Here is a 21,213-nt window from a genome sequence, read left to right as displayed (position 1 = left end):
TCTCTAAGTATTTTCCTCCCGCTAAGATCATCTCTCTTAGAAACGATATTATGAATTTTAAGCAACTTGATCATGAACATGTTGCACAAGCTTGGGAGAGGGTGAAATTAATGATACGTAATTGCCCTACACATGGTTTGAATCTATGGATGATTATACAAAAAAATTATGCCGGATTGAATTTTGCTTCTAGAAATCTTTTAGATTCGGCCTCGGGAGGCACTTTTATGGAAATCACTTTAGGAGAAGCTACTAAACTCCTAGATAATATTATGGTTAATTATTCTCAATGGCACACTGAAAGATCTACTAGTAAAAAGGTGCATGCAATTGAAGAAATTAATGTTTTGAGTGGAAAGATGGATGAACTTATGAAATTGTTTGCTAATAAGAGTGTTTCTTCTGATCCCAATGATATGCCTTTGTCTACTTTGATTGAGAATAATAATGAATCTATGGATGTGAATTTTGTTGGTAGAAACAATTTTGGTAACAATGCTTATAGAGGAAACTTTAATCCTAGGCCGTATCCTAGTAATTCCTCTAATAATTATGGTAATTCCTACAACAACTCTTATGGAAATTTTAATAAGATGCCCTCTGATTTTGACTAGTGTTAAAGAATTTATGATTTCTCAAAAGAATTTCAATGCTTTGCTTGAAGAAAAATTGCCTAAGATTGATGAATTGGCTAGGAACGTGGATAGAATTTCTCTTGATGTTGATTATTTGAAACTTAGATCTATTCCACCTAAGCATGATATCAATGAGTCTCTCAAAGCTATGAGAATTTCCATTGATGAGTGCAAAGAAAGAACCGCTAGGATGCGTGCTAAAAAAGATTGCTTTGTGAAAGCGTGTTCTTCTAGTTTCCATGATAATAAGGATGAAGATCTAAAAGTGATTGATGTGTCTCCTATTAAATCTTTGTTTTGCAATATGAATCTTGATAATGATGGGACTGGAGATGAGTCAACTTTATTTAAAAGGCGTCCCAATGATTCAGAGTTTTTAGATCTCGATGCAAAAATTGGTAAAAGTGGGATTGAAGAGGTCAAAACTTTAGGTAGAAATGAACCCAGTATTTTAGATTTCAAGGAATTTAATTATGATAATTGTTATTTAATAGATTGTATTTCCTTGTTGCAATCCATGCTAAATTCTTCGCATGCTTATAGTCAAAATAAGGCTTTTACCAAACATATCGTTGATGCTTTAATGCAATCTTATGAAGAAAAGATTGAATTGGAAGTTTCTATCCCTAGAAAACTTTATGATGAGTGGGAACCTACTACTAAAATTAAAATTAAAGATCATGAATGCTATGCTTTGTGTGATTTGAGTGCTAGTGTTTCCACGATTCCAAAAACTTTGTGTGATATGTTAGGTTTCCGTGAATTTGATGATTGTTATCTAAACTTGCACCTTGCGGAATCCACCATTAAGAAACCTATGGGAAGAATTAATGATGTTCTTATTGTTGCAAATAGGAATTATGTGCCCGTAGATTTCATTGTTCTTGATATAGATTGCAATCCTTCATGTCCTATTATTCTTCGTAGACCTTTCCTTAGAACGATTGGTGCAATTATTGATATGAAAGAAGGGAATATTAGATTCCAATTTCCGTTAAGGAAAGGCATGGAACACTTTCCTAGAAAGAAAATAAAATTACCTTATGAATCTATTATGAGAGCCCCTTATGGATTGCATACCAAAGATGGTAATACCTAGATCTATCCTCGCCTTTCTGCCTAGCTAGGGGCGTTAAACGATAACGCTTGTTGGGAGGCAACCCAATTTTATCTTTGTTTCTTGCTTTTTGGTTCTGCTTAGTAATAAATCTTTGATCTAGCCTCTTGTTAGATGTGTTTTTATGTTTTAATTAGTGTTTGTGCCAAGTAGAACCTTTGGGAAGACTTGGGTGAAGTCTTTTTGATCGTGCTGTAAAAAACAGAAACTTTAGCGCTCACGAGATTAGCTACAAATTTTACTGGAGAGTTCTATTTAGTTGATTCTTTTTTCATATGGTTAATATATAAATTCCTCACGTCCAGCAATTTATTTTATAATTTTTGGAGTTACAGAAGTATGCGTTTGATACAGATTACTACAGACTGTTCTGTTTTTGACAGATTCTGTTTTTCGTCTGTTGTTTGCTTATTTTGATGAATCTATGGCTAGTATCGGAGGTTATGAACCATAGAGAAGTTGGAATACAGTAGGTTTAACACCAATATAAATAAAGAATGAGTTCATTACAGTACCTTGAAGTGGTGTTTTGTTTTCTTTCGCTAACGGAGCTCATGAGATTTTCTGTTAAGTTTTGTGTTGTGAAGTTTTCAAGTTTTGGGTAAAGATTTGATGGATTATGGAACAAGGAGTGGCAAGAGCCTAAGCTTGGGGATGCACAAGGCACCCCAAGGTAAAATCCAAGGACAACCAAGAGCCTAATCTTGGGGATGCCCCGGAAGGCATCCCCTCTTTTGTCTTCGTCCATCGGTAACTTTACTTGGAGCTATATTTTTATTCACCACATGATATGTGTTTTGCTTGGAGCGTCTTGTATGATTTGAGTCTTTGATTTTTAGTTCACCACAATCATCCTTGCTATACACACCTTTTGGGAGAGACACACATTAATCGAAATTTATTAGAATACTCTAAGTGCTTCACTTATATCTTTTAGAGCACGGTGGTGGTTTTATTTTATAGAAATTATTGATCTCTCATGCTTCACTTATATTATTTTGAGAGTATTTTAGAAGAGCATGGTAATTTTATTTGGCTATAAAATTAGTCCTAATATGATAGGCATCCAAGATGGATATAATAAAAACTTTCATATAAGTGCATTGAATACTAAGAGAAGTTTGATACTTGATGATTGTTTTGAGATAGGGAGATAGTGATATTAAAGTTGTGCTAGTTGAGTAGTTGTGAATTTAAGAAATACTTGTGTTGAAGTTTGAGGTCCCGTAGCATGCACGTATGGTAAACGTTGTGTAACAAATTTGAAACATGAGGTGTTCTTTGATTGTCATCCTTATGAGTGGCGGTCGGGGACGAGCTGTGGTCTTTTCCTACCAATCTATCCCCCTAGGAGCATGCGTGTAGTGCTTGGTTTTTGATGACTTGTAGATTTTTGCAATAAGTATGTGAGTTCTTTATGACTAATATTGAGTCCATGGATTATACGCACTCTCACCTTTCCATCATTGCTAGCCTCTTCGGTACCGTGCATTGCCCTTTCTCACCTTGAGAGTTGGTGCAAACTTCGCCGGTGCATCCAAACCCCGTGATACGATACGCTCTATCACACATAAACCTCCTTATATCTTCCTCAAAACAGCCACCATACCTACCTATTATGGCATTTCCATAGCCATTCCGAGATATATTGCCAAGCAACTTTCTACCGTTCCGTTTATTATGACGTGCTTCATCATTGTCATATTGCCTTGCATGATCATGTAGTTGACATCGTATTTGTGGCAAAGCCACCATGCATATTATTTCATACATGTCACTCTTGATTCATTGCCCATCCTGGTACACCGCCGGAGGCATTCATATAGAGTCATATTTTGTTCTAGTTTCGAGTTGTAATCATTGAGTTGTAAATAAATAGAAGTGTGATGATCATCATTAATAGAGCATTGTCCCCAAAAAAGAGAAAGGCCAAATAAAAAAAGAAAGGCCCAAAAAAAGAGAAATAAAAAAGAAATAAAAAGGGATAATGCTACTATCCTTTTTCCACACTTCTGCTTCAAAGTAGCACCATGATCTTTATGATAAAGAGTCTCTTATTTTGTCACTTTCATATACTAGTGGGAATTTTTCATTATAGAACTTGGCTTGTATATTCCAACAATGGGCTTCCTCAAATGCCCTAGGTCTTCGTGAGCAAGCAAGTTGGATGCACACACACTTAGTTTCTTTTGTTGAGCTTTCATACATTTATAGCTCTAGTGCATCCGTTGCATGGCAATCCCTACTCCTTGCATTGACATCAATTGATGGGCATCTCCCTAGCCCGTTGATTAGCCGCGTTAATATGAGACTTTATCCTTTTTTGTCTTCTCCACATAACCCCCATCATTATATTCTATTCCACCCATAGTGCTATATCCATGGCTCACGCTCATGTATTGCGTGAAAGTTGAAAAAAGTTTGAGATTACTAAAGTATGAAACAATTGCTTGGCTTGTCATCGGGGTTGTGCATGATGAGAGCATTCTTGTGTGACGAAAATGGAGCATGACCAAACTATATGATTTTGTAGGGATGAACTTTCTTGGGCCATGTTATTTTGAGAAGACATGATTGCTTAGTTAGTATGCTTGAAGTATTATTATTTTTATGTCAATATTAAACTTTTATCTTGAATCTTTCGGATCTGAACATGCATGCCACAATAAAGAGAATTACTTCGAAAATTATGTTAGGTAGCATTCCACATCAAAAATTCTGTTTTTATCATTTACCTACTCGAGGACGAGTAGGAATTAAGCTTGGGGATGCTTGATACGTCTCCAACGTGTCTATAATTTTTTATTGTTCCATGCTATTATATTATATGTTTTGGATGTTTAATGGGCTTTATTATACACTTTTATATTATTTTTGCGACTAACCTACTAACCCAAGGCCCAGTGCAAATTGCTGTTTTTTTGCCTATTTCAGTGTTTCGCAGAAAAGGAATATCAAACGGAGTCCAAACGGAATGAAACCTTTGGGAGAGTTATTTTTGGAACAAACATGATCCAGAGGACTTGGAGTGGGCGTCAAGAAACAGTCGAGGAGGCCACGAGGCAGGGAGGCGCACCTGCCCCCTGGGCACGCCCCCCACCCTCATGGGCCCCTTGCAGCTCCACCGACCTACTTCTTCCTCCTATATATACCCATATACCCCGAAACCATCCAGGAGCACCACGAAACCCTATTTCCACTGCCGCAACCTTCTATACCCGTGAGATCCCATCTTGGGGCCTTTTTCGGCGCTCTGCCGGAGGGGGAATCGATCACGGAGGGCTTCTACATCAACACCATAGCCTCTTCGATGATGTGTGAGTAGTTTACCTCAGACCTTCGGGTCCATTGTTATTAGCTAGATGGCTTCTTCTCTCTCTTTGGATCTCAATACAAAGTTCTCCTCGATCTTCTTGGAGATCTATTCGATGTAATTCTTTTTGCGGTGTGTTTTTCGAGATCCGATGAATTGTGGGTTTATGATCAAGATTATCTATGAACAATATTTGAATCTCCTCTGAATTCTTTTATGTATGATTTCTTATCTTTGCAAGTCTCTTCGAATTATCAGTTTGGTTTGGCCTACTAGATTGATCTTTCTTGCAATGGGCGAAGTGCTTAGCTTGGGGTTCAATCTTGTGTTGCTCGATCCCAGTGACAGAAGGGGAAGTGACACGTATTGTATTGTTGCCATCGAGGATAAAAAGATGGGGTTTATATCATATTGCTTGAGTTTATCCCTCTACATCATGTCATCTTGCCTAATGCGTTATTCTGTTCTTATGAACTTAATACTCTTGATGCATGTTGGATAGCGGTCGATGTGTGGAGTAATAGTAGTAGATGCAGAATCGTTTCGGTCTACTTGTCGCGGACGTGATGCCTATATACATGATCATGCCTAGATATTCTCATAATTATGCACTTTTCTATCAATTGCTCGACAGTAATTTGTTCACCCACCGTAATACTTATGCTATCTTGAGAGAAGCCACTAGTGAAACCTATGGCCCCCGGGTCTATTTTCCATCATATAAGTTTCCAATCTGTTTTGCTTTGCAATCTTTACTTTCAATCTTTATCATAAAAATACCAAAAAAATTATCTTATCATCTCTATCAGATCTCACTTTTGCAAGTGGACGTGAAGGGATTGACAACCCCTTTATCGCGTTGGTTGCAAGGTTCTTATTTGTTTGTGTAGGTACGAGGGACTTGCGTGTGACCTCCTACTGGATTGATACCTTGGTTCTCAAAAACTGATGGAAATACTTACGCTACTTTGCTGCATCACCCTTTCCTCTTAAAGGCAAAACCAACGTAGTGCTCAAGAGGTAGCACCAACGCGGGCAATAGGATTTACAATCCCCTTGTACTCGTTAATTGCAAAGATTAATTCTCATAATGATAGTTAGATAAATTGCAAAACAAAATAAAAGATAAATAATTGCAGCAAGGTATTTTAGAGTTTTAGTAAATATGGTGTGAATGGACCCAGGGTCCATAGCTTTCACTAGAGGCATCTCTCTCATGAGCATTGCAGCGGTAGATAAAATTACTGTTGCGCAATTGGTAGAAAATCGCATAGTTCTGACATTATTCATGACATGATCAATACATAGGCGTTACGTTCATGGTAAGCAGACCGCAATGATTCTGCATCTACTATTACTCCGCCCCTCGGCTGCTATCTAGCATGCATCCCAGTTGTACCCTGACTTGGGGTCGACCACCACGCCTAGTGTGATCATGGGTGACGGGGGTGCTTTCGCCTTGCGAGACCTCCATCAGCCAGCGCCTGGACTGGCTCCACCACCTTGCACTTTCGAGTGGCTGTAAATCACTTTCGACTAGTCGCAAGGGATCTCCCCTGACACATGTCTACCTTGTGCACCTAAGAGGCTATGACTTGTGTAGTACACATCAATAATTTGTAGCCAACAAAATAAAGATCATATACATTTGGATTGTAGATGCGAAGGTAACCAAGCGTTGTTTTGATTCTGCCGCTACTAGCCCCGCCAATTCATTGGCACACACATCTGGTCGAGGAATGGGTGTAAATGCGAATTACAGTCACCGTTGTAGAATGGGCAAGCCAAATACCTCCCATCAAAACAGGTGTGTAGCACACAGTCAACGCCAATTTTTTGGCTTGGAAGGAGTTGGCCCAAATCCAGACACACCCTAACTACCATGCCATTCCAAAATCATGAGTTTTACCAGCATGGGTTTGGTTCTTTCACAAAAATCACAAATACAGATATGAGAATCATGAAAAGCAAGATCCTGAATGAGAAACTAGAGACCAAGAAAACCAAAAGAGTGAAGATTAGTAGAGTATGGTGAAAAACATGCTGTGAAGTGACGGGATTTTAATGCCTTCAGATGCGTTGAGGGTGTTTCGAGGAGCAGGGGTGCATTGTTGCCATATGGACATTCATCAAACCCATGTGGTAAGAACTAACCTATCTCGATTTGGTTGCTTGACGATTGCCTTGGCACTATCACTTTTGACTATCTTATTGATTTTTTCACACATGCATGTGTCACTATTCTCATTCTTCCTTAGGAATATTTGTGTGTGTGTGTGTATTTTACAAAGTTGACCATTATTATGAACTTGATGTATGTTTGGCCCATGCCAAAAACAAAACCGAAATATAGCCTATGCCAAAATCTAAATCTAAATATGGCTTATGCCAAAAAGTAAATCGAAAGATCGTTTCGCTGTCTCGTTCTCACCTCTCTCAAAAGAAAGGTGGATAGATTTTCTGCATAAGTGTCCTCGTCATCAGTTCTCCTCGCCATTGGGTGCTTCCAGACGCTAATGAGGTGGGGGTACCCCTGGATTGGAGTTAGCCATTTTTGGGTCACCCTAACTCTGGCTAGGGTTTAGTCAAGGTGATCCAGCGCATCAAGCTTCGCTAATAGTGTGCCGCATGTTTTTTTAGATGGTGAGAGGGCGCACATGCCTGATGTGTTTTTAGAGGCTTGTTGGTGCTGATTAATTTAAAAATATTTGGTCCAGTCAAAATCATGAATCAAATTCAAAATTAAATATCTCACTTGAGTGAGAGAGCTCATTGAGAAATAGTTGACCCGATCAAAATCATGAACAATCAAAAAATTGAACACCTCAATTGAGAGGGCTCTCAAAATTAGGGAGAGCATCGCGAATTAGACAATGGCGAGGAAGAAAGAAAGGCTCCGAGGCATATAGGATTCCTCGTCTCCCGTCGATGATGCCGCCAATCTGTCTTGTCTTCTGTGACCTTAAGGCCATGAAGGCGTGGTGGATCCCGGCCCCTTTCCGGCAGGAGGGCTCATGCTTTGTCTTCAAGTGTCTCTTTAATCTGTTTACGGTTTGTGTCATGTACAAGAAGTTGAGGTGGCGATGGTTCTGAAGATGGAATAAACTTCTCCCCGCCTTGCCCTCCTCCCAGTGGTGTGTAATGCGTCTTCAAAGGGCGTGTGGAGGTGTGTCTCCAGCGGATCTCACGAGATTCGGTCGGTGTTTATCTTGAATGGATCTGCGTGCATCCGATCTTCGACCGTCTGTGTTCTTGTGTCTACAAGTTGGATCCGTTCAATCTACACCTCTATTCATGGCGGCGGTTGTTGTTTTGGTACGTTGGTTTTTGGGACCTTATATGACGACGACTTTCTGACTGGCTACTACAATGAGGTTTGTCCGACTCCGATGAAAAAGAGTGATGACGGTAGCACGCCTTCGATTCGCTCTAGTGCTTGTAGTTGTCGTTAGGTGATCTACAAACAAGTATGTAATTTTTATTGCTTCGCTCAAGTGTTTGTAGTCGTCGTTATGTGATCTACAAACAAGTATGTAATTTTTATTGCTTCTTGTGTTCTTAGCGCTGGTATGTGATATTTGATGAATAGATCATAGGTTTTGTTAAGAAAAGAATTAGTAGATGATGGCGTCGAACCCCTCCTCACGTCGCCACCATGTCAAACCAAGGAGACGTTACCCCGGTTTAGAAACGGAAACCCAAAATACGCAGCCCTCACGCACACGCTCTCCTCAACCAGACACGCAGGCCCGTACATAATCCATCACACGTGCGGGCTCCCACCCATCCCCCACACGTGCGCGCGAACCGAGAGCCCGGCCGCCTCTCCCGGGTCCCGGCCCATCCCAACCGTCCGATCCCCGGCCGATGGCGGCGGACGGCCAGGATCCCCCGCTGGCGGACGCCGCCGCCGCCGCCTCCGGCGACGACGACGCCGCGGCGGCGGACGCGCTCCTGAGCCCGGCCTCGGAGCAGCTGACGCTGCTGTACCAGGGGGAGGTCTACGTCTTCGACCCCGTCCCGCCCCAAAAGGTCGCCCCTTCTGCACCGTTCGCTTCAAATTTTTTTCCCATTGCTTTCGCTGAACCGGCCGTGTTGACTTTGCCTGCGTTGGACGGAGCAGCGGGCTCCGAATTGCGCCGAGGAAATATACGTTTATTGGTAGATTTCGATCATTCCATCGATTTGCATGTTCCCTCCAGCCGAATTGCACTGTCATGGAGATAGCTCCCTCGATATCCAGCCTAGTAATATCTGTCGAATTGCACTGTGGAAATGCTTTTTTGGTTCTGTTGATTGAACTTTCAGAGGAATTGGCTATGTACTGTGGATAGATTGAATATTTGAAGCAGCGGGGGTTTGTTTGCGCCCTTGCTGAGTTGAATTGCGCCAAGAACGTGTCCTCTGTGACTGTTCTGTCGTTCGAGCGTTTAGGAAAGGGGCTAATATGTTCTTACATTTGATCAACTTTTATTAGTTCGGCTATATTCTGTCTTGCTGGAATCGAGTTTGCTGTGCTTGCTTGCTAAAGCGTGTCATTTTCATAGATAGATTTCAGACGATTCTTCCTGCTTTGATGTGCTTATGCATGCTTGCTTATGCTGCCAGACTTGGCGGAGTATGATTGTTTTGAATGATTTTTTTAATTTCTTATGGAGATTATCAAAGTTTGGGTGTGTTACCTAACCGAAACTTCCATCCCTGTTCTGTTGCTATCCTTGTAGTGTTTTTAAATTTCCTTCTCTTATTCTGCTTGACGTTATTCCTTATTGAATTTGCGTGGCCATCCCTCTGTCAGTGATTTTGCAGGTGCCATAGTTCAGTGTTAGGGTACGGTTCTTGATGGTTCTTCGACAAAAGATTCACCATCTTAATGATGTTTGTAGGCCATGCACTCCTATGTGGTTATACCGAATTGCACAAAAATGGAAGTCCATTTTCTATGTTCGTGTGCATGCGTGTTTTTTTTTCCTTTGACAAAACACAAAAAACTTTGAGCCTTGATGCATTGATCAAAGGAATAGTTATGTGCAAGCCCATGTAAGGGCCAACACCCCAAAAATACAACACTACACTTATAAATGCTAGGCACCACCGCGCGAGATGTCTCTGGACATACCATGAGTCAGTTGTGATGCAGCCATATTACGTTTCAAGGGTGATTGCATGATCAAATCGCTGTTTGTTAAATCATCGTCCAAGTGTTTCTGGTGATCAGTTCATGGTCATTTGTAATTGGTTTACTTGATTAATTTTCTTAGTGCTATACAGGTTCAAGCTGCTCTGTTGGTGCTTGGAGGGTGTGAGGTGCCTCCTGGTTTAGTAAGCATGGCTGGGCCTACTGCATATGGTGAAAAGGTACCATCCGCTGTAGAATCTGTACAACAAGGTTGTGTGAATGCTTTTAGTTTCTAAGCTTTGTCTCACGTCTGCAGAGTACAACTGTGGCTGCCAAAAGGGTTGCTTCCTTAATGAGGTTCCGTGAGAAGAGGAAGGAAAGATGTTTTGATAAGAAAATAAGATACGGAGTGCGCAAGGAAGTTGCCCAAAAGTACAGACTCAATCCATGCCCATTCTCTTGTAGGTGCTTTCGTAGAGTTATTAGCGTACAAATGCTCTTTTACATTATGGAAGCAAGCAGGATTTGATTAGTCATCACACATTTAGATCATATGAATGGAATATACTCCATCTTTCTGCATTCGTTATGCACAAGCAAGCAGGACTTGATTATTAATCACACGTTTAGACCACATTAATGAGGGTTTCTGCATTCGCAATGCCACATTCCTCTTTGGCACAAATATAGAATTCTACCTAATTCATCTGCCTCTTTGGTTTCATGTCTAGCCTATCAATCTGAGACAATTTTGTTAGTCTTGAATAGTTCCTCAATCACCAATGTCTGAGCAAAAGTTGAACAGCTCCTCAATCACCAATCTCCGAGCAAAAGTTTAAGTACTAGTAACATGTAATAGTACGGAAATATGGATCATGCAATGTTAATTCTGAGAATATTGGTGCACTGAGGCTTTTTTTTTACTAGGAGTAAAGCAGTCTGGCTCTGGTACATCTTACTAGTCGACTTGTGTGTAGTTGCTATAGGTTTTCATAGTCCTCATAAGCAAAGGCAATTTTTATAGCACTTCATTGCAGTTGGTTATCAAGCTCTTGATGTTTGCTTGTTTAGAAAGAATATCACGTTGCTGCTTACATGAGTCAGCACTGAATAAAGAAACTAATTCGGATTTCTACAGTTATGATTTCCTGTTACCTTGGAAGGTAGTCATGTTCTGTTTACTATTCCTGGTACAAAATCATATCTACTCCCTCCGTCCGGAAATACTTGTCGGAGAAATGAATGTATCTAGACACATTCTAGTTCTAGATACATCCATTTTTATCCATTTCTCTGACAAGTATTTTCGGACGGAGGGAGTAGTAGTCAAGAGATTGCTCTTGAGATTATTTTTTTGTGGATTATTTATTTCATACTCCCTCTAAAGAAATATAAGATCATTTAGATCACTACCTTAGTGATCTAAACGGTCTTATATTTCTTTACAGACGGAGTACATTGCACAAAATATATACTCATTAATTATTGCTGGCAGGATGAAACGGCGTAAAGGACAGTTTGCTGGAAGGGTAGATTTTGGTGATGCTGCAAGTTCTTCTGCAGCTTGTGTCTCTGCAGCCGATGGCGAGGATGATCATTTCCGAGAATCCCAGTGAGTGAGTTGTGATGACATGTGTACGTGCAAATCACGTTTCATCACTTCATACACAGAAGGTTTTTCCCTGTGTTTATTATGGGCTAATGTTGGTTTGCTTTCCTAGTTGTCAAAATTGTGGCGTCAACTCAAGGCTTACTCCAGCAATGCGTCGGGGGCCGGCTGGCCCAAGGACCCTCTGTAATGCTTGTGGCTTGATGTGGGCAAATAAGGTACTTTCCTCACTTTAGCAACCTTGATGCCTGTTACTCCCTCCGTCCGGAAATACTTGTCATTGAAATGGATGTATCTAGATGTATTTTAGTTCTAGATACATCCATTTTGATGACAAGTAATTCCGGACGGAGGGAGTATGTTTTTTTAAAGCATGTAAAAAAAAGCAAAGGCAGCATGCGTGAATCTAACCAAATTCTTCACATTTAACTGGTTTACAAATTGCCTAACCGATTACCTGCTGATGTTTATGACACCTGCTAGCAATTTGCTACGTCGCTACTACTTAACCTCAGATAATTTCAGGGTACTCTGAGAAGTCCTTTGAATGCCCCCAAAATGACGGTGCAGCATCCCGCCAATCTGAGTAAAATGGTGCGTTAGTTCTATGATATAACTTATTTGCTTGAACATTTCATGTTTACTTTATTTGTGTTTCTTCCTACACAGGAGAGTGTGGATGATGACAAAGCAATTGTTTGTGCTGAGCCTAATCATACCACGGTCAAAATGGACTCTGGGATGTAAGCACACCTTCTTTGCAGACTCTACTGCATCTCAAATCGCTGTCTAGCAGCTATATTTTAAAAGCTCCTCATGTCAGGGTTTAAATGGGAAACCTCATGGCTCAGGAGAGATCTCTCAAAACACCAACTATGTACCATTATTTAACTTTCTTGATCTTTTTCCCTTTTTTTATGTGGGGATTCTACTTTCTTGATCAGGAGTCCGGAACAAGAACAGAAACCAGAACTGCGCCCAGCGACCGAAGGCGACAGCATGGCTGATTCATGACAAGTGTATATAAATTGAGACATAGGTTTTTGTCAGATATTTCCTGACTTTAGAAATGATGTATAAGGCAACAAAACTAACAAAAGCATGCATCGACATGCCACATTTATCCCCTCCATGTATTTATATTACATTACAAATTGTATACCCAACAGTTCTGCAATGCAGAGAATTCAGCAATGCAATGCAATCCATCACATCATCATCACATTCTTGCCAGTTGTGTATTCTAGTGATTTGCCTCATCATCAGAGAAAACGGTAAACAAATTCTTATGATTTCGATAACAGATCAAGATCATCACATGCGTCTCGCAAGAGATCAACACATCTTCACTAACATTTACTTCGGCTATTGTAAGATGCAGCTGCATATTTTCTACCAAGAAGAAATGAATCGAACTTCAATGGATGGCTACAAAATAGGTTTACAGACATACAAATCGCAACAGCCCTTCACGAACTACACAAGAGTTTGCAATCATCATTTACATCACAGGTTTGCAATCCAATCGGGCGCGCATCAGAATCCGGTACGCATCGGGAAGATTGGGCGTGGCGACTTCGACCGCTGCTGCTGCTGCTGCTGCCTCGCGGACTGCAGCGCCTGGCCGACCATGGCGGCGCGCGATGTCGGCGACACGGGCGTGCCGCCGTCCAGCGCGCGCCGGTAGGCCTCGTCGTCCTCCACGCTCCCGCCGCCGCCGCCGCCCAGCGCCTTGCGCACGACGCGCTGTATGTCGTACGACGTCATCTCGTGCTCCTCCGTGAGCTCGGGCCCGTCGGAGCGCGCCTCGAAGCCTGACAGCAGCAGGGACGACGGCGCCCCTCCTCCCGCTCGCGCGAGGGCGCCGCGGTACGGGCGCACAGTGAACTGGGCGCCGCAGCCGTCTTCATCGTCGTCGTCCTCCTCGTAGTCGTAGCCGTAGCCGGCGTCGGTCTGCTGGCCGCGCAGGCTCCGCGCGCCGCTCAGATCGAACTCCCCGAACTCCATGTCGCTCCCGCACTCGTCGTCGTCCTCCTCCGCCTCCTCGGACGCGTCGTCGATGAACACGACGCGGAGGCGGAACTCCACGCCGCGGAGCCCGTCGCGGTCGTCGGCCCCGCACCTCGCCCGGACGCGCGCCGCGGCCGCCGCGGTCTCCGCGGCGACCTCCGGGCGCAGCGCCGGGTTGTCGATCCGGGCCACCAGCTCCTTGAACGCCCGGTCGGCCGCCCCCTGGCGGCCCAGGTCGGCGAGCGGCACGCGGCAGGCCACGTCCTCCATCGTGTCGACGTCCACGGGGCCGGCGCCGTAGTCGTTGCACAGCTCGACGAGCAGCCGGAGCGTGACCGTCGGCTGCGGATCGCGCGCGCCTGAAGCCGGGATCTCGGCGAGCAGGACCTGCTTGTCCGGCTGGCTGAGCAGGACGTGCTCCTTCACGGCGGCCATGTCTGCCTGCGGGTGCACGGGCGGGCTGCGGAAAAGAACAGGGTCTAGGGCCGCGGTGGACGTGTTCCTTCACGAGTTTGCACGGTACGTACTTGCGGGTCTGGTGCTCCTTTTATAGCAGGAAGGTGCGATTGAGACGAGAGAGAGCTGAGCTCGATTCGGAAGTGAAGCCCCAATACCGAATCAGAATTGCAGTCCGGCAGAGGAAGGGAGAGAATCATCCAGCCGCTCATCATTGGTTGTACTTCCCTCGTCCGAAAATACTTGTTAAAAAAATAGATATGTTTAGATGTATTTTAGTTATAGATACGTTCATTTTTATTCATTTTTCCAACAAGTATTTACGAACAGAGGACTTGAACCCTGGTGGGTTGGGGATACCACAGTCCCTCTAACCATCCAAACACTGGTTGGTTCGTCGTTGGTTGTATTAACGTGTTCTCATAATTAGGGAAGCGCTACACGTCCGGTCTGATCTCTCCACGGCACCGCCCTCCTTTGCAACAAGGATCGTGTTGCGCTTGGCGCTTTGCAACATGAGCCTGTTGCGCTCTCCGTCGGACCGTTTTTTTTTCCTTTGAAACAAGGCCTATGTTTCAGAAACATTAAGGACGTTGTAATCCATCAAGCGGCTCCAGTGTTTCCCTCGTCTCTTTCATTGCAACACTGACCATGTTTCAGAAGCATCATCGACATTGCAATCCATCAAATCCCAATTGCAACACCTATGAATTGGGTGGCCGTCATCCTCGTAGCAGTCGTTGTGTGCCTCGCAACAACACTGTCTCACCAAGCTCACAGATCTCCGCATCCCTCCTTTCAAGTAGCCACCACCGGCTGTCGCCGCCGCATCACAAGCTGCCCCGATGCGGGAGGCAAAGAGTCCATGGTTCCCCCCTCTTTGCATCGCGCGAGCGAGGCTGTAGCTCGATGGCAGCAGTGGTCAATGGAGGAAGGAGAAATGGGACGAATGAGATGAGTGTCTAGAGGGAGGGCAATGCAATGTTTCTGGGCCCCACGGCAAGCGTCACGGCGGCAAATTTCTCCCAGAAATCAGCCGGGTGAACCCCAAGCGTTTCCGTAAAAATTAACTGACACAATCACACGTTGAACCACACATAGAACCAGAGCCCTATCTTCAACAAGCATTCAACTGGACAACATGAACCAATGAGCTGTTTCTTAGAAAATGAATTTTCTCTACAAAAAACAAGTTCGCCAAACTAAATTCAGTTTGTGTTAAATGAATAAGAGCTGAACTGGGAAATGTGATGGAACATCACGTTGAGCTCGGATAGTGTGGTGAATGAACAGATTCTGTATTTGCATGGAACAGTAGTATCTTTCCTATTTCCTCCTATGTTTCTCTTGGCTCCAGTTGCAGGTTGGAACTATGTCTTCTCCTTGGTTGCTCTGAATAGTTTGATAACATTTTCATACACCACAAATGTGACGGAAGCTGCTGGAAGGTTCTTCAGTAGATTGGACGTGATGCCCCTGTAAAATCCACGGACACCTTCGTACCTGCAGCAGAAATTGAGAATTCAAACAAAATGTGTAAGCGTTACCGTTGCTCAAAATTGTAGCACAACCAACATTCAGGACCAGCAAAGTCGCAACAAAATACATGGCATGCAACATCCTCAATTATAACAGGTTTCTACAGATTAATGAAGAATATAGATGATTAGTGGGCAAAAGTGTAGACCAAGCTTGAGAGAAGACAGCCAGGTAGGGTGCATATTAGATATTAGATAAGCCAATAAGATATATAAACCATGGCTTAACATCAGATTCCGTGAAATGGTAATGCCGTCCAAAACTTTCTCTAATCGAAGCTTTAATGACCCTCACCTTGCAGTTTCCTTCACTACATGCCAACTATCTGAGTACTTTGGGATACCATCACTACCAGGTCGTTGCTGAAAAGTTGCAGACAAGAACTATTATTATTGCTGCTAAACTCCAAAGAAATGAGATGCAGAGCTTTAAATCTGAAACCAACCTGCAAGCGGGCTCGGATAACCTGCAAATCCAAAAAAAAAACATGGTTGGTATGTATAGTAAGACGGCAGCAACCATTTATGAAGTTGATAAGAATAAACAGAAGTTAAATCTTGCCTGATAAGGATAAGTAAGCAGAATAGCAGATAATTTTGAACCAGCGCCAAGTGCAGCATAATCAACGGAGTTCTGTTGATAACAAAGGCAAATGCATATCAGAAATATTAATTGCCCATCTAGCAGATAGAGAATGTGTTTGAAAGCAGACATAACTTTACCTAAATGTTCTAAGAATATTGATTGCCCTGAATCAGCTTATGCATCATGCAATTTGTATGTAAGTGATGTTCAGAATAGGGACACTAAGAAACAATATTACATAACACCTATATTTGACTACTTGACGGTCTTCACAAGTGAGGACATCCTCCTATGTTTCACAGTTCACATGCTGTATCATGTCACAAAGGATGGTCATACATAAGTTTAAGCAACCTAATTTAAGAAAATTTCTGAACAGACTTATCCAGGGAAAACATAAGAATGTCTATACTGTAAATTAAGCTAGATGTTTAATGTCTGAGCACACATGCAATCACTAGGTGCCTACCAATAAATCTTCGCTGCCTTTGTCATCTCCCCTTGTTTGTTTACTTTTTGCAGATATCATAGCCTTGCGAAGTTCCTCATAGGCAGTGAACTGTATCGCGCCATGGGTGACCTTTCAAGGACGGCACATCAATAAACATTAGTGCATGTATTCATCAACGATATCACAGTAAAACAGAAGAAATACTTAAGAATGTCACTATCCCAACAGTCCACAACATATGCATCTTTACTAATTGAAACTAGTATAGACATAACCTCTGCTTAAGCACAATTACAATTTACAGCGACCGAATTCCTACAAGCACCGTCGGGAAATTCTGACATTGACAGGTATATTAAATAAACTACTACTCCCTACTAGTGTGAAAAACGCTCTTATATTATGGGACGGAGGGAGTAGAACATAAAACAGTTTATCTGACCTTCCTAATTCCTTTCTTGCTGAGAACTGTAAGAATAATCTCCATAACAAGGTGATTTTCCGACATCAAGATAGCACTAGGAAAACATGACTAGCTATGATCCAAATAATAAGACGTCCCACATTCTCTAGTTGGAGCCTCACAAGAGGATATTACCTAAAGCATGTAGCTAAATCTGATAGGCCACACCTCAGACAAAAGCATAGAATGCTAACATCTTAAAACTTGGGTGCTACTTAAAAAATCAATCCATACCATGAATGGTAGTGGTAAGACCTAGATTTGGGTTAACAAATTCAAGAAAGAATGAACTGAAGTCACAGAACATATATAATTCTGAGTCAAGGACAGCTACATGTTATTGCACTCCTGTATCTAGAGCTAATTAAAACAGCATGGGGATAATAGTTTTATGACTAAATTTGTAGGATTGTAATGAAAAGCAGCACAATACTAAACAGCATTTCAGCAAAAAAAAAAGATGCATACCAGCAAAAGTCCAGGCCCGATCCCTCTATAAAGTGCTCGCCATCCCTCCTCTTTCCGAATAGTTCTCAAAGCATCTGGCTTCATAACGACCAAATAAGCAAGGTCACAAAATTTTGTACTAGCTATAGACCGAAAGAAATATGGGCATCAAGGATGCACACAAACAATTCATGGCTATAATGATTTGAAACAATCTTTTTTACACGAGCTCAACTAAATAAGACTAATCTTAGCAGCTTCAGATAGAACTAAGAATGGCACAAGTTACTCATTTGCAACAGAAAACAATTCACAACTCTAGTACGATATGTTTGCTGTATGATACTTAGAAAATAAAAATACAAGTACGGTAAGCATATATTACCAGAAAATCCAGAATAAGATGAAGTATGCCCGGGAGTTTGTAGTTGCATCCGTGTTTTCACCAGCCATATGGGATTTGTAAACAGGCAAACCTGTATAAACACAAGAAAAATACATTTGTCATGAATAAATGATATTTTGATGAAGACAATTGAGGTGAACAAATAACACTAACACATATTGGCAGTCAGAAAACATGTAAGGTTAGACTAGCTATCAAAGGCCTAGTTACATTTTAACCCGATTTCATTAAACTCCAATCTGACAAAATCACAAAGACACTAGATCAGGAGTTACTGTACGAACCAAAGCACCTGCTTCTGCAGCTGAGGCAAGATGGTCGAAAGGACGGAGCTGAACATCCTTCTCCTGCAAGTATCTTTGTTTAGCTCTGTTGTAACTGTCAAAACAGACATTCGTAACATTAGTCAAAATGCCAGCACTACTGGAAGCAGCATCCAATCGGTAAACTGCAGCATAGGATCCTTATATAGGATAGGAAAAAGAAACAAGTGAAATTAAATTCTGAAATTAGCAGCTTACTTTGGTATAGTTCACTAATAAATAAAGCATTGAATGCTCCACACTACAACTATTCAACAGTTCGGCAGAATGAACTAATGGAACTTACAAAAAGAAATATAGCCCCCAAGAAACGGTTGATCCCAGAACTGCAGGATAAAATCCGGCATAAAGTCCCCTCAGGCCCTACATTAAGGAGTCAGATCAGCATACCTCATAATTCAAATACCAGAAGAACCAAATTCCTGAAGATCTTACAACAAAAGGTTTTAGTCATTTAGTTTGCTATAAATGGTAACCAAGCTTCCAGGTACAGGTGATTGTCATACACATTGTTGGCTTCCTAACTTCCGAGGAATTTCCAATGAAATTAGAGGAGAAAATTAACTAGGAAGTAACAGCTACAGGAAAATCCACCTGCATAAGTGCATATTGTAATGATTTGCATTCAAAATTTTCCGAAAATCAACAGGATTAAAAACAAATACAATATAATTAAGGTTTTAAGCTATGGCCGAGGTTTGGTCCACCAAATGATGAAAAATTGAAAACAAAACAAAAAATGTGACAGGGATTCACACCTCAGATCGTGCGATGGTGTACACAGCGTGTCCCGTGTTCCTGTACGGCGGCAAGTCGGACAACCCTCTCCCGCCGCTCACTAAACACCAGCAAAAGAGCAGCAGGGTTAAGGTTACCGGTCGGGCTCTGCGTCTCCTAGGGCTTAGGGGGGGAGGGGATTACCTTGGAAGCGGGTGCGGACGACATCGAGCGGGTGAAAGGTGGCGACGGTGGCGAAGCCGGCGGTCGCTCCGGCTCCGGCGTTCTCCCAGGTCCACGCCTCCGTCGACGGCGGAGGGGTCCCCGGCGGCATCTCCGGCGAGAGGTGAGGTGGTCGCTTCGCTTTTTGGGAACCTCCTCGCAGCGGCGAGAGTTTTGCAGGGAAAACTCGCTTTGACAACTCGGTCGTGCGCTGCCTCCACCTCAGCTTTTCACTGTTTGGATGGGCCGCATCTGGGAAATCTGGCCCGATATAGTGCTGGTCCGTCGAGGTGAGGCCCATGGGCTGTCACGGCATGTTTATTTAAACAAAACTTTTTTTTTCTGAATTTTTACCATGTTGTTGGCTCAATTGGCTAAAAATGACACAAAAACAACCCAAAAAGCCGAATAGCACGTTAGCCAGCCGGAACATGTGTCGTGCCAAGCCTGCCCCGTTTGCCCTCCATGACGTGCTCATCCGCCGAGGTGAGACCCACACCGGCATGACCCGCTTATAAAACTGCCGCCCCTTGTGTCGGCCAAGCCTATTTAGGCGTGTGCCATGCCTGGGCCGGATCGTTGGCCACCTTTGATTCAGTCGGGCATGGACATTGTATACTGGGCCTCACTAGCTAGTTTAGTTTATTGCTTTCTTTATTGGGCTGCGAAAGAAGTCATAATGTTCATTTTTTTTCCTTCCAAAATATAGGATAGGCTACGGCCCACTTGGCCTAACCTGCTAGCTCGCCCATGGTTCACCATGGTGGTAATCTTTTTCTTTATATAAACAAATATTTATCTTTATATAATATATTAAATGGAACTTTACAATAAATTAGAGAACAATAAAATAAAAACCACAAGCTAAGAACATTAAAAAACTAGATAGTTGAATTACAACACTCTGAAATCATCATCTCAACACCCACCAATCGCATTGTGATGCTTCCATACACTAGTAAAGGGACCACATAAGACTATATCTACACTAACCTCAAAATTTTGAATAGCCACATGAGTCACCCACCAAAAGAGCATGAGAATCTTAAACCGTTGAATGTACTGTGACCAGGGACACACCTCCCATGAGGCAGATTTGTCATATTGTTGCTTTATCGCCGAAACACCGAGGAACAAGACCATGATCACAAATTCACAATAGTGAAAAGTGGGAGTGGAGGACCTTTCCCTATGTGATGCATAGTTGAGTATAAGAGGATAATATAGTTTTTTTCTTCATTCTGTCCAAGCACAATCCAACTCGAAGATCACTAAATATCACACCCGCCATCTAGTTAAACTTAAATAATAAAGGAGAGCGTTTAGTCTATTAAACATCTACTTAAACTTGCATAATAAAAGTAACATTCACTCTATTAAACACTTGATCTATGAAAAATGATCATAGCGGTGAGTAGTTAAATGATATGTCAAAGTTACACACGACTAACAAAAGATGACAATTGTGGTTGCCCCTAGGGGCAAGGTATTTTGGAGCTCGAGCTCATGTGCTCCCGTGTGAATAGTAAAACAGAAGGAAAAAACAGTGCTAATAAAGCTTTCTAGCTCATCTTATTTCTTGTGAACCACTACACATGTTCATTGTAGAAAATTAGTTTTTCTAAATACAGTTTTTTGGTTTTACAGCTCCGTTTCAATTTTCTGCTGGCCTAGGGAATCTCTTAAAAAGTACTTGCGTTGCTTCTAAAATGGTACTCCGAGCATGTTAGGGCATCTCCAAAGCGGACCCTCAAACATCCATTATATGTCCAGAACAGTGCGCGGACCACTTTTGCTATCC

General features: G+C 42.3%; 3 protein-coding genes across 3 annotated transcripts; 1 reads left to right on the top strand and 2 right to left on the bottom strand.

Annotated features, from left to right (window-relative positions):
* The first annotated feature begins 8,815 nt into the window (after positions 1 to 8,815).
* Positions 8,816 to 13,012, top strand: LOC123096025 (GATA transcription factor 19). Its single transcript, XM_044517605.1, has 8 exons — positions 8,816 to 9,097; positions 10,337 to 10,423; positions 10,501 to 10,616; positions 11,680 to 11,796; positions 11,906 to 12,011; positions 12,319 to 12,387; positions 12,463 to 12,536; positions 12,738 to 13,012. Exons 1-8 carry the CDS (start codon positions 8,933 to 8,935, stop codon positions 12,805 to 12,807), a joined length of 804 nt encoding a protein of 267 aa, XP_044373540.1. The 5' UTR covers positions 8,816 to 8,932; the 3' UTR covers positions 12,808 to 13,012.
* A 48-nt stretch (positions 13,013 to 13,060) lies between these two features.
* LOC123096024 (uncharacterized) lies at positions 13,061 to 14,457 on the bottom strand. Its single transcript, XM_044517604.1, has one exon. It carries the CDS (start codon positions 14,236 to 14,238, stop codon positions 13,330 to 13,332), a length of 909 nt encoding a protein of 302 aa, XP_044373539.1. The 5' UTR covers positions 14,239 to 14,457; the 3' UTR covers positions 13,061 to 13,329.
* A 944-nt stretch (positions 14,458 to 15,401) lies between these two features.
* On the bottom strand, positions 15,402 to 19,599 carry LOC123096023 (folate transporter 1, chloroplastic). The gene is made up of 11 exons (XM_044517603.1): positions 19,395 to 19,599; positions 19,232 to 19,311; positions 18,760 to 18,836; positions 18,435 to 18,528; positions 18,130 to 18,220; positions 17,766 to 17,839; positions 16,853 to 16,963; positions 16,360 to 16,431; positions 16,244 to 16,264; positions 16,093 to 16,160; positions 15,402 to 15,762 (listed from the first exon to the last, which is right to left on the bottom strand). The coding sequence occupies exons 1-11, from the start codon at positions 19,522 to 19,524 to the stop codon at positions 15,630 to 15,632; spliced, it is 951 nt and encodes a 316-aa protein (XP_044373538.1). The 5' UTR covers positions 19,525 to 19,599; the 3' UTR covers positions 15,402 to 15,629.
* Between the last annotated feature and the right edge of the window lie 1,614 nt (positions 19,600 to 21,213).

Source organism: Triticum aestivum, chromosome 4D (assembly GCF_018294505.1).
Source record: "Triticum aestivum cultivar Chinese Spring chromosome 4D, IWGSC CS RefSeq v2.1, whole genome shotgun sequence".
Lineage (NCBI taxonomy): Eukaryota > Viridiplantae > Streptophyta > Magnoliopsida > Poales > Poaceae > Triticum > Triticum aestivum.
This window is presented reverse-complemented; position numbering and strand designations above follow the sequence as displayed.